Source organism: Lepidothrix coronata, unplaced genomic scaffold (genome assembly GCF_001604755.1).
Source record: "Lepidothrix coronata isolate B3197 unplaced genomic scaffold, Lepidothrix_coronata-1.0 Scaffold8, whole genome shotgun sequence".
Lineage (NCBI taxonomy): Eukaryota > Metazoa > Chordata > Aves > Passeriformes > Pipridae > Lepidothrix > Lepidothrix coronata.
In genome coordinates this window covers 9,131,656-9,145,317 of record NW_016690188.1, presented here as the reverse complement: position 1 = coordinate 9,145,317, position 13,662 = coordinate 9,131,656, and the positions used below count along the sequence as shown (strand labels likewise).

General features: G+C 37.8%; 1 protein-coding gene across 5 annotated transcripts in view; it reads right to left on the bottom strand.

Moving 5' to 3' along the window:
• PLCE1 (phospholipase C epsilon 1) overlaps positions 1 to 13,662 on the bottom strand; it is a 148,118-nt gene that overhangs the window by 19,413 nt on the left and 115,043 nt on the right. For 3 of the 5 annotated variants that reach the window (XM_017803875.1, XM_017803878.1, XM_017803876.1), the window contains 10 exons: positions 9,600 to 9,722; positions 9,378 to 9,514; positions 8,236 to 8,474; positions 7,168 to 7,229; positions 6,856 to 7,021; positions 4,974 to 5,081; positions 4,447 to 4,563; positions 4,206 to 4,364; positions 3,109 to 3,232; positions 433 to 474 (listed from right to left, as the gene is read on the bottom strand). In XM_017803875.1, coding sequence (XP_017659364.1) covers positions 433 to 474; positions 3,109 to 3,232; positions 4,206 to 4,364; positions 4,447 to 4,563; positions 4,974 to 5,081; positions 6,856 to 7,021; positions 7,168 to 7,229; positions 8,236 to 8,474; positions 9,378 to 9,514; positions 9,600 to 9,722 — 1,277 coding nt within the window. The remainder of the gene's footprint in view (positions 1 to 432; positions 475 to 3,108; positions 3,233 to 4,205; positions 4,365 to 4,446; positions 4,564 to 4,973; positions 5,082 to 6,855; positions 7,022 to 7,167; positions 7,230 to 8,235; positions 8,475 to 9,377; positions 9,515 to 9,599; positions 9,723 to 13,662) is intronic. The other 2 variants (XM_017803877.1, XM_017803879.1) reach the window with 1 other exon arrangement.

The following is a 13,662-nucleotide window of genomic DNA, read 5'->3' as shown; positions in this document are numbered from 1 at the left end:
GTCCAAACACAATTAACTACATCAAACATGTACACGCTTTGTACAGCAAGTTTTGGCTTTCCTCTCCTTACATTCACCACGCACAATTTTTTCCATCTATAGAAGTACCTCTTCAAAGCTACATATTTATCAAAGAATAATAAACCTACTAATATAGTCTTTCTGGACCAAAATATTGCAACTGTCACAAAAGGAATGGTTTTATTTTATTCCTGATATTCCTGATGCTTTGACCATAATCTTTTTATGCATAACCAGTGTCGCACATGCAGCCTTCTAACAGCTTCTGACCAGTTAACAATGCCATCTAAAAACATCTGATTGCATTTGCAATATGAAGTAAAAACCATACATTCACATTGTCACATTGAACAGGCTGAAGATGCAATGCTGATTTCATGCAGTTAAAATGCTCAACCAAATGGCTTTTACCTTCCTGGCTGTTAGGAGCAGGAGAAGCATTAAGGACATCAGCTACAGGGAAACGAGTCAGAGAGGGAATAAGAGTAAAGGAAATTAAGATTTACAGCCAGAAAAATGAAAATTTAGTGTCAGTCGTAAAACTATTAGCCTTACTCAAAAAATATATCAGTAAGAAAAATAAAACTGAATCTCTTTTAGAAAGTTTACAGACCATTACTTTGATTAGTTTTTCCAAAATATTAACATAATTAAAGACCCCAAAGAATTATTATTGTAATAAAGCAGTAAATCATGCTGCAGATTTCTTCATATATTGGAAGGTGTGAATGTTTCTTGCTAGCTTCAGATTTCTCAAACCTTCTCTTAACTAGAACATTGCTCAAAAGTCACTTACTGCAGTTATTTTGCAATATTTTCTTCACAAGTCTGTTAGCAAAGATCTAAGTTTTCACAGCAATTTACATCTTCACTATCTCCACCCTGTCCCACACAAAGACTATTCTCAAGTAGCCAATTAGGTCAGCTTTCTAGCAAAACACAACTGAAGGCAGCGCTGACATCAAACCTATAAATTTTCATATTAGCATTAAATAATACTGCTATTCCATAAGCAGTGTCAGGTTCTGAACTGCATTCATTAATTTTGTGACTATTTTTTAAATCATTAAAGACAGAAGCAAGTAATGTAAATAAGAGACAATCTGAAAAGAAGTCCTGTGCTGCATGACATGCTCAAGCCTTACATTTTCTCTGAACATGGCACCTAGAACTTAAACAACTCCCCATTAGACTTAAAGGTTCAGTTCATCACTGTTTACTCAGGAGAACACCCTCAGTTGTGTCAGACCAACTGTCCATCTAGCTGAGCATTCTCTGACAGTGGCAACAGAAGATACCATTTAAAGAGAGCAACCAGCCCCACTTCTTGAGTACCATCCCAACAACCACAACTGTTGAATATTAGAGATGTTGGACTAAAATATTCCTACCTACGACATTGGCTTATAAATCTGTCCATGAATTTGTCCAATCGTTTTTTTTAACATGCTGATGCCACTTGGCCCTGCAATTTCCCATGGCAGCAAATTCCAGAAGTTTACTACCAGCTGCACAAATAAATACTTTACCTGTTTTAGACTGAACTTCCACTTGTTTTACTGAGTACCTCCTAGATCTAAAGCGTAACAGTTCTGTACTCCCCTTATCCACCACTTCATGATTTAGCAAATCAGCTTCCAATTCACCTCTCAGTCCTCTTCTCTACCAGCTGGAGAATTCCAGCCTTCTCAGACTCGTGCAAGGCCACCACTGCACTCGCTTTACTTTTTTGGCTGCCCGTCTCTCTAACCTCTCTTAACCCCATCATATCCTTCTTGAAATCTGGAGGCAAGAACTGGACACGGAACTCAAGTTGTCACACATTAAGGTTTTATATACAAACCAAAAGATGTTTGGTTTTCATTACTGTCCCTGATCATCTCCATCTTTTAGCTGTCACTGAACACCAAGATGAGCATTTCAGAGAACTCAATAATTCCATGATTTCTGAAACTGATACTGCCATCGTTGATCTTAGAATCATATAAACAAGGTTTAAAGGTTTTCCCTCAAATAAACTTACATTTACTTACACTGAAGCACATCTGCACCTTTTTGTCCCTTTGGTCAGTTTTGTGACTCATTTACAGAGTTTAACAATGGTGCAGGGTTTAACTACCCAAAGAGCTTGGTTTCACTTATATCATCACTGCTGTCTCGCTGGGTAAACACACACTGATCTACTTTGATATATTCTCTGAAAATTACTATTTAAAAAAAGCAAGTAACCCATTTAGATGCATTCAAGCTTGTTCAATCCATACATGGAAGTTCTGACAAATATCCTTTGACAAAACTTGAGAGGATTAAATATATTTTTACATTTTCTGACTCCAGCTGTTTTCTCTACCTGAATCAACCAGTCCCGCAGCAAGAGAAGCAAAAAAAGAGCATGACTTCAGCTCAGCTGCCTCATCTGTAGTAGAATCAAGGAAGTAGTGGAAGTTACTAACTGTGATATTTGTTATCACTTCTGACATGCCAGTCATTAATCCAATCTATAAACTGCTCCTAAAGGTGGATTTATGCTAAACTGCCAGTTCCTGAAGGGTAGGACAGCTGAAGTGTAGACAGCCCATGAACTTACAAGGCAAGTCACTGAGGCATGTCTTGCCGTTTTCTCACCGAGCACCTGATGCTTCAATAAAACCATCTTCACTGAATAAACCAAGGACTCAGCAGCTCCTCTACCTTTACTATGAACAGCTGATGCCTAAGGTGTAACTAGTGGGTATTTCAGAGATCATGCAGATGCCAGGGCTATGCCTGTTGCAAACTCGAGCTTTCAGCTGTCTATATGAGTAACGTAATTTACAAAGACTAGAATTTAGCATACAATGCACAATTAAAACATATAATGGTTGGACTCAAAGTCACATCCAAGTCCTCTATACAGTCAAATTAATTTCACAGTATTAGAGACTACTGCACCAAAGTGCCACCAAGGACATTTAGTACATCTTCCTCTCACAAGGTAAGACCAACTTACCTACCTCATTTCTGAACTAGAATATTTACATTCTTATTGCTACAGTTCTAACAACAGCACTGTAATAAATAAATAAATGAATGAATAAATATTGTTACCATCAGAGAGAGATTCATAGTCATAGTCATATTCATCCTCTTCATCTTCTTCCTCTTCATTGGTAGGTGTGGGGTTGCTAGCACCATTGCTAGCCTGTGCTTGCATATGTGCCAGCTGGTGAGCCTGCAACAATAGAATCACTTAGTAAATTATTGGTAATTTTTTAAAAAGCAAAAGGGTTTTCATCACTGTTTGCATCTTATTTTATTTATATGAAAGCACTGAATGAGAAATAAGTGAGATTTTTAAGATTGTTAAGATCAAACTAAAATACCATTTTAAGGGTGTGAAAGTAAAGAAAACCCGTATTGGAAGAAAAACACTTAATAAGATATGAAAACTAATTAATTACAGGAAAATTTCCACTTTGCACATCATTCAGAGCAATGCTGCTTTTTTCCAGTCTGAGGTAGGCTGTTCAAGAAATAGTTTAAAACCTTTTCAAAAGATGGAGCATGTCCATATACTGATACTAATCAGTGTGATTTACTCATTCTGACACAAGAATTTAAATCTAATGCAACTGCGTTTACATTTTCAAGGATTCAATCTAATTGCTGACTAACCATAGACATTATTATATTGATGTTACTATAGATGCAGCCCTAATCTTTAGAAATCAAAAAAATTCTCATATAGGTATAAGCACTATTTGAATAGCAGAGTCCCCCATCAGAAGGGATTAGGAAAGACAGTATTTGCCTGGCTTGACTATGAAAAAAGAAACAAAGTAGAACTCTACCAAAAATTACTACATATTGTAAATATATACACATACTTAATGCATATCACTATTTCTCAATAATCGTGAACAGTAAATCTTATAGACTCAGAGAGAAAATTCATTTATGTTTATCATTTATTTAGGGCCATATAAAACTAATATACACTAAAATTTAGTTGTGCTGTATCTATACTGTACTATATGTCTTGTTTAGTTATTTGAAAGTGTTGCAATCCACTGTGAGTCTTCCAAGCATGAATATGCATTAGATTATTCTGCTGTTCATATGGGAATAGCACAAACTTCAAACACAAATGAACTATTTCTAACCAAAGTTGGGTCTCACTATTTGCTATTAGGGAAAGACTTCACCTTTTGTTTCAATATATCCACTGGTGTTTGATGGGCTTTCAGCTTCTTGTTTTTAAGCAGGATTTTTCTTTTCAGTTGGCCAGGGGAAGGAAGCATGGGATCATCAGAAAAGTCACTCTCGAATAAAAACTTTGTCACCAACTTATCTCCAAATACATTCTGAAATATTAAGAACATGTGATATATTATGGAAAATCCCAAGGCATGAGCTTAGAGTAATTTGCTGCAGTTTATGGCCTACCTTGAAGATTTCAGCCATCTTGCGTTGCTGAGGCAATGAGCAGTGGTTTTCTATGGATATGATAACTGGCATGTCAGAAGTGATGAATGCATTGCGATCAATAGCTTCAACCACCTCCTGGGGGAAAGAAAGGCCATGGAAAAAACACGGGGTTATTTTGCAGCATTCAGCTAGCTTACTGTTAGTTGAAAGGGGAAGATATCTGTTTTCCTCTCTAAGGAGAAAGGGTCCAAAATTTGTTTTCAAAACAAGATAGCATCTTGTTACAACAGGACTGGTAATACATACTTATGTTACTTACATTGACAATAAAAAGACAGAAAATTACAGTATATATGCTACAAAAACTGATTTAAAAAGCATAATCTTTAGCATTGAGGAGTTCATGTCTGACAGTCCATAGTTCATACTCTATTAGGATTTAGCCCATTAGGATTTGTATTTTTCTAGTTGGCAAATTTTTTCCTTCATTGCAGAAAAAAATTTTCTTCTCATTTTTTTGTTTCTATATGCAGTTATTAGCATACCTTAAAAGATATCTTAGTAGTAAGAGTGTGACCATGATAAATGATAGGCATCCCGTCATCACCATCCCAGCAGTCTAATTCTACACTTCTGCAGCCTTGTAAAAGAACCTGCAATGCAATTGAACAGCGTTAGCACGTCTAAGTCACACTCTCATGCCATCAAAGCAGAAGACAGACACTGCAGAGCTGAGTGAAAGCCCAGTGATTCAGCAAGAGTGCTGGAAAGAGCAATCTCCATGAAGTAAACAGCCCACAGAAGCTACCCGCATTCCCTAAGTGAAATCCTCATTTCCCGTTGAAAAAGAAAGGGAAAATTAAGAAAGCATGTATGTTCTTAGGAGAGTTACCATAAAGCTTTGAAATTCATGGTATCTTACAGAATACAGGGAATCTGTTTGCAGAAGGTGGTTCCTAATGTATAGCTTAATTTTCTGAGGGAGAGAAACATTTCTATATTTCTCCCTGAAAAAGCAGCTACAAGGCAACATGGCAATTTATTCCAGGTTGCTCCCATGACAGCTTATGGGGATAGTTCCAGTTTGTTTGCTGGTTCTTTTTGTTATTGTTAGTTTTATAAACAGAAGGCTGTCTGAAAATGGTGTCCAAAGAAACAACTTCTATGAATATAGTTAGAATGGAAATGTGCCAGGCCATCCTAATCAATTATATTAAGCTAATTTACATCCATTTTTCATTTATTCATTTATTTATTTTAGAAAGCCCTACTTGCTAGAAAACCACTGAAGGAAGCAAAGAGGAAGGATGAAGGGAAAGATAAGCTAGCCCATCTGGTGACAGCCCAGCTTCTTATTGCTATCAGTATTTAGCATGCCTGTCATCTGTACCACAATTAAATATTTTACTGAATAGAAAGACCTCAACAATCAAACCCATTTTCAGCAAAAAACATTCAGGAACAAAGAAAAGTTATTCCTCCTACTCAAAACCTGAATAATTTGATTTCAGACAGTTGTGTCCATAGCTGGCACACCATCACTTCTGTGAGAGCCAGCCACACCGAGCCAGAACAAAGTGTCCCTTCAGCTGGTGACTTGAGGGACAGGGAGAAGCTTTTCTGAATCATGCAAATTTTGAAGGCAGCCGAGCCCTATCTCACTTCCCATCTATTACCAACACAATACTCACATCACCATGTAGTGCTACTACAGGAACCTCTGCAATTGCATTATTCAATGTGATCATGTTACTCAGGATTTCCTAACACAGTCTCATCCCTTTGTCTTAGAACCCCAGGTGAAGGAGCACACGGGACACCAGATGAGCCCTTCTCAATGATGAGTCATTAACATTTAAAGTAATGAAAACACTACTGACAGGAAGTTCGATGCTTTCTCTAGCATTTCGTAAATACAGACACGAAAAAATATATATACAAACAAACACAGAACCAAAAGTCCTAGGGAGAAATCGTTTTGTTCCTGCTCACTGCCAATAAGGCATAAAGTCTAAAAACCTGTAGAATATTCCTAGAAGTAATGTTTTTAGAAGTTATAGTTCCATTTGAAATTTGTCTTAGCAGTGCAATGTACAGTATTTCAGTAGTGTTTTTGACATCTGAATGAACTAAAATATTAGATCAGTCTTTCCTGTGGGAAAGTCTAATTTTAGTAGGTTGGGTCAGACCGACTGGTGTCTAAATGCTATGAATCTCAAACTAAACCCATTTTTTTTGCCTTAGAAAAGGCATTTGAGCACAACTGTGCTTACAGGCAGCTTTCCCACACATCATGTTTTCCAACATTTTGCAAGCAGAGGTTTAGGACATCTAGATTTTCAAAGCAAAAAGGTCATGTTTCTGCAACTTGCCAGTAAAACAAACAAGTTCATGTTGAAAGCTGCACAGTGATCCAATCCTGCATACCTGGCTGTAGAGCTCTACTGAGGACTCCCCTTTAAGCTGATGGCCAGTAAGGTAAGTGTTGTGTGAAGATTCTATGTAGTAATAGGAGAGAGGAAAGTTCAAGTCCTCAGCATTCTCCTGTGATTCATCATTTTTGGAGGCAAAGTTGTCTTTATCCATCAAAAATCTACAAATGAGAAGATGTGAGGACATTTTATGCTGTGCTTAGCATTTTGTGACTGTCATACAAACATCAATACCCTAGTATCATCTTGAAAGACATATATATATAGATAGAGATATAGATACATAAATTAACACATACGTAATTACCTTGCAAATCCTTCAAAAGATAGCAGCCCTTGCTGGCACATATTCACACTGGGTTCAAATTTCTATGAGGAGGAAGAAATTTAAGAGATACATCATAACAATTCTTAGAAATATGTCTTTGTCATGTTTTCATAGTGTAGTCTGCTCATAGCACTCACCAGTAAGTATGTAAAACCAGTCTTTTTGTGGATAATTATGTGCCTGCAAACTGTGTTTTACAAATCACTAAACAAATATACTGAACTCATAATTGTAAATCATAGAATCATTCAGGTTGGAAAGGATGTTGGGAGGTCATCTAATCCAACCTCCTGCTGAAAGCAAAATCAGCACTTAAACTGAAATTGAGAAGGGTCTGTGATCAGGATCCCACTCTTATCTACTATGCTTAAACACAACATACCACCATTTCAAATTAAAGAGACTTGTAGTAGTCTAACTTGACGCTTCTTTAGAATTTCTGGCTTTTAAACTTTGCAGTTTTATATTACATGTTGATAGTTGAAAGCTACAGTTTTCAGCCTTTGTTAACTGCCAAGTGGGGGGTTAATCTCGAATCATATTAATTATGCATGTCTAGAGGAATAAAAAATTTTCTATACACTTTCTAAAATCTTCAGCAATTGTACAAAAGGGAATAAAATGTCCATGTTTGCTCTGGAATTTTTTTTATAAAAAAATAAAAACATGTGGAAATGGTGCTTTTTTAAGTTCCAAATTAGGGTTAAGCTCAATCAAATGTGGTCACAGACAAGGAGAAAACAATGAACTGTCACAAATACTTTTCCCAAGTGATGACATCCCTTCCCTGCTAAAGCACACATAGCCAATAGAACTCTTTATTTGCATGATTTTAAAATGAATTTATTTAGGGACATCCATAAAATTTTCTAGCCCAAAATAAAGACAGTATTAAACTTCAAACTCAAGTAAACGGTAGTGACAATATCAGTGTGAAAGGAGGTATCCACGCAGATGCTATTCTGACTGGCAGACAATGGTAGTGGGGAAAATGGAAGTAACAGGATTTGAAGTAAAAAGAAATTACAAGATATTTGTATTACAGACCTGTATAATACTGAGAATTTCATCATAGGTACAGTGTTCTCCTTGGCAATTCACTAGGAAGTCGTTTAGCTGCTGGATTCCCACTCCAAATATTCCCAGCGATGTGCTTTCAACTCCAGTACCATTGGTAACAATGCTGGCAGCAGCAATAGCATCAGATATCTGCCTCTGGTTCTCTGATAGCTGCTGCCTGCTCTTAATGAACAAACCAAGGTCTGAAACATTTCTAGTCAACAAATCTTGAAAGAAAAATAAGAGAATATAATTATAAGCCAAATAATTATGTGTATTATATAGACTGTATAGAATATAATGCAATATACAATGTGGATGAGTATCTGACTGAATATTTTAGCACTGACATAGTAAATTAGAACAAACTCATCTTTGTATTCATTAACAAAAGAACAAGAGTCCATGGGAGCAGACTGTAAGTGTTCAATTATTATGAACAAAATCCTGGAACCTTGAACATGGATCCACAGCCTCTCACACAGTCACCCAGGGTTCTCCTGCTTCCCCTCACCACCACGAACAGCCCCAAAGCCTTTCCTTCACTGTGTGCAACCCCATACCCTTCCTGTTCAATCACTGTTTATCTTCTTCCAGTCCCCTATGCCAATTGTTCTGCACCCTCCCCACAAGATGCTTGGCAGAAAGAGTGTTTTCTTTAAATGTGGCCAAAGTTCAGACTGAGATTATGGTAACTGGGGAATGTAAAGAGGGACAGAGGTTTCCTTCCCCTTATCCCACATAAAGCAGATCCACTAGGAAATCAGATAAGGAAAAACAGCCAAATGAGACACAGGACACAGCTTCCTCATTTCTACTCCCTATTTTTGCTTAGTGTTTTAGCCCTTCCAGAGCTCCTGCAATCTCTACAGATCCTTGAGCTCAGCCACTCAGCAACAAGTTTTATGCCTCTGCTATTATTGGTTACAAATATATTTGGCTAATGGAAAGCCAGAATACTTTTCCTTCCCTTCATTTCTGTCTTACATCCTGCTTAGCAAAGGCACGGCAGCAGTCCTCTACTTAAACTTATAACTGATGGTTCTTTTTGAAACTGAGACACTTTTTATTAAGGCCAATAACCGAAGTTGCTCAGCAGTCTAACAGCTCAATTTTCCTCTTTAACAAACCTAAATCAGGCTGGAATCCACTGCTATTTTCATCAATTTTCAAATTAGTATAAAGTGGAGCAGGGTCTAAGCCGGATCGGTTGCAAGGCACAGCATAGATATCGAAAAGGTCTTTCAGATCCTTGCGGCTACGGACGCTGCAAAAAGAGTAGGAAAGTTCAATTTTTGCTATTTTATAAACTTGGATGAATGAAATCAGTACAAAATAAAGATATATTTTACCTGAAAGATTTGAAGAGCTCTACAAATTCCACAAAAGTCATGTTACTATCAGACACCATGAAGTTCTGAAACCCCTTCATTCCTCCTTTAACACGGCCATGCCAGCTACTGCTGCTCCATGTGCTAAATCAGAAAAAGACTGCTGTAGTTTGGGTACACTAAACTTCTTTTTATTGAAACATTTTGCATTACTGTAGTAATAGTTTATTTGTGCTCTCCTTAATGCATTTATTACCAATATCTGGAAGAAGCAAAAAAAGCAGTATCTTATAAGATGCATAATGACAGTTTGTACCTTCTTGTTTTACAGCAGCTACTCTTTTCCCTCAAGACAACTGCAAACTTTGCCAGAATAAATAATGTATATGCATGGTATTTAAAGCTTTCATGTGCAAAACAGCCTGATGCATATGGCACAAATGAAAGCATTCTTGTTTTGCCTTTGAAGAAAACAATGCCATTATTCTTGTAATGCAGGCTCTTTATGAAGTTCATTAAAGATTTGCCATGGAAAAAATAAAATGGAAGCAGAATTCCTTAAAGCTCTGCTGTCAAAATAAAATGCTAATATTCTGACTGGATACAGAGGAAAACCAAGTATTTTCCTTATGCACCTGGGGTTTCTTATATCCGGGAGCATTGAAGGTGCAGATTTTAAGAAGCATAACCCTTCCCCTTTCCTGGCATTCAACTCTCATTGTTTCCCAGCCCACAGGTTTTCTAGGATGCTTCCCAAGAATGGTTGGGGTTGTCATCAGATACCTCAAAGACAGGTCAAACCAGTTCTCTTCTTCTTCTGTTAAGATCAGACAGTAGCCCCTGGAGGGCTACTGTCCATTAGAACCCAATGAGGTTCTAATGATTTACTCCTTTCAGCTTTGTGGACTGAAGGAAGGAAAGCAAACTGGAATTTCTTGAGAGAAAAGGCAGAAAATGATCACGGAAACAACTAGCTGTTTGGTGCTATTTATTGTAATTGATTTGAGTAATACCAATACCAAGAGTAATAATCGCTCTGTAACTGCAATCATTACTCTAAGTGTGTGCAGATGAATAAAATTTTTGAAATAGAACCAGTACATTTCCAAAAGTGACTTCCCGAAATCTTCAGCCTACTACAGATTTACACTTGTAAGTGTAGTTAGGCCCTCACTTGAGAAGCATGAACAAGTCCTCAGTGAATTACATGTAGTAATTTGCAATGAGGGGCTGAGCTCTTGAGCCCCCTCCTGGGCCTAAACAGCAATGAACACACCCTGCAGGAATGGAATCTGCCAGCACCACCATCCTGAAAAGCGAGGGATCTAAAAAAACAACTGTCTGCTTTAAACCATAACTGCAGAAGTTGCAGTATTTGTTTCAAAATATCAGACTAGGCAACCGTGTGTCAGACTTAATTGCTCTGTAATGTTATACACAAATCCATTAATCTATGAATTCTGCCATCAGGTTCAGTACAAATAGTTCCAACAGCTGCGATGGAAAAACAGGACCAGCTTGTTGTCCAGTGTTCCTGAAGACATGCCTGCAAGCAGGTGACTTTTTACCCAAATATGCTAGATCAGAATCCTCAATTTACTCCTGGGCTGGGATGAATGCATATAATTGAAAACAGAATGTGACTTAGAAGTAGAAAAAAATACCATCTACTTTAGTTGATAACATTCAATTTGTTTGACATCATTATGGCATGTACTGACATACTGCATATAACTTTTTTTGGACTAAATAATTCCTAACATTTTTATCAGACAAGAAAAATAAACCACGATGAGGAAAGTTTCTAGACTCCAGAAAACAGACTGGATCTGTAGAGTACCAAATGGAAGACCAACAGCAGAAGAAAATGTTCAACATTTTCCTAGATCTGATCACTAAAGACTGTCTTCCAGAGTCATTCCATGGGTAATACAGGTTGTTAAAAAAAAAAAGCCAAAACCCCCAAGAAAACCTCACCATTACCAACAACCAAAACTGCAATTAGTAGCAGTCTGGATTACACCTGTATACAGTTAGAGAGGCAGTTTATTCTCTGTTCACAAAAAAAGCACACTTCTCTAGTTGTCCATATCCTGTGGTCCATTTTCCAGTGGCCTTATCACCCTCTCTCCTGATTCCTCCACCTTACAGGTGGCACTATGTTTCCAAAGACCTTGGGAATTTGTCATATGCACATCTGCTTTGAAAGAATGACAAAACCAGCTGCAGGCTACCTGTGTTCAGAAACCATCTCGACATTTGGATTGTCCAAGGATTTATCTGAATGTAAATTATTTGTAAGGACATCAGGAATATCAAGGTTACGAGTTATATATGGAAAAATACCATTTTTCACTCTGTACCCATAAGAATGACTATTATTTAAAATGTACAATAAAGATAGCCAGGTCCTCCTCTTTTTCAGCTTTTATCATTATATTTAGAAATATTTTTCCACTTTAAAAAATGTTATTTTATTTAGCACTTCTCATTTAGTGGAGATCTAATTTACTGCTCAGGTAAAATGATGCACATACTATATGGCAAGAGAAAAAGAACTAGAATTCTCTGTTGCTGCCCTCCTGCTACACTGCAGGACCTAGCAATCACTTGTCACCAGCTTAGCTTTCTGTGCTGCTAGTGGGACCCTCTGTCCACTGCTCTCCTAAGCTCCAGGTTCTGTGAGGGATTGTGCACGCACCTAATGTGCACAACCAGCTCATGTCCAACACTGCCTCCAACTACAAAGCCTTATCAGTGTTTGAGCCTAAATCCAGATGCTAATCTGAATTACTAAACTCTGCTCATCTCCTCATTAGCTGTCATCTGTGCAGTGCTTATACAAATGTGTATAAGCACTCCCAGTGGATCCGGTTTTTCCTAGGTTATTTCATTATCTAGGTCATTCAAACTTTCTGTTACTTTGGAAAACGGATACTTCATTTTATCTTAATTTATAATGATACTGGCAAAACCTGTAGGGTATAACTAAGTATATAACTTGACTGCAGAATAACAACAAAAATGGAGCAAAAGAGAAACAAAAAATGGCTGTGTTCAGCCTGTGTGGGTTCCCAAACTTACTTTGCTTGCATATCACCAGGGTTAAGGGCAGCAGCTTCAAGTAAAAACATTGTGCTGCTCACAATTATGTACCACAGCTTGTGAACCACTGCCCCAGTCTGCTCCTCCCTCACTTCTACCTGTGCTGCCACAGACAGCCATCCTGCCACTGTTTCATGTTTGGTGTGTTTTATATCTGAAACAGCTGAAATAAGCTATGGCATGTTATTGCCTGACAGATTGCCATATATTTAATGCAACATAAAGCAATAGGACATGCCATGACTGTGGGTGGATTGCCTGAAGGTACAAACCTTACTGTGTCCTCCAAGACAGTTTGATGGTTTGAGTCTGAGTAAGCTCTTCATCCAGACATCTAATTACAGAATTCTCTGGAGCACCTATTCCCAGAAGAGCACCTAAATTCTATATTGGAGGCAACCAGCTGGTTTACTATAAAAGATATCCCAGGAGTGAAGTAATACACATATAAGGTGGAAGATTACAAGACTTTGCAGGAAAGCAGAGAGTCAATTATTTGATAACTTGGACTCACTGATAACAGTTGAGGCACATGTGAAGTGTCCACACACATGAAAACTGGCAAGCACAATTCAGACCTAGCAAGGGTCCACAGACTAAATAACAAGAATAAAACTCTCTCCAGTGCTCCAAATCTCTTAATGGCTCACAAAAATTAGGTCAAGGTAATGGGTAAAACATCTAAGTCTGATCTGAGAAGATTTCCTCGGGACAGATGAAACAGCCATATAGCTGTATCCCCAGCAAATTTTAGCAAGAAGGGTCATAGCAAGTTTAAGCAAGCAGTGTCACAGCAAATTTAGGAGTGCTCTACCAAGGGATGTATGGAGTTGCTGGGGAAACTTTGCCAGGGAAAACCTGTGATAACTTGGGGAGGCCCACAGTGCTAAGCTATGCAGGGATCTGTACAGAAACCCAGGACTGAGAGGATTTAAAAGAACATTAGCTGTCCTTCCCTGGGGAATGCGAGTTCCCCGTT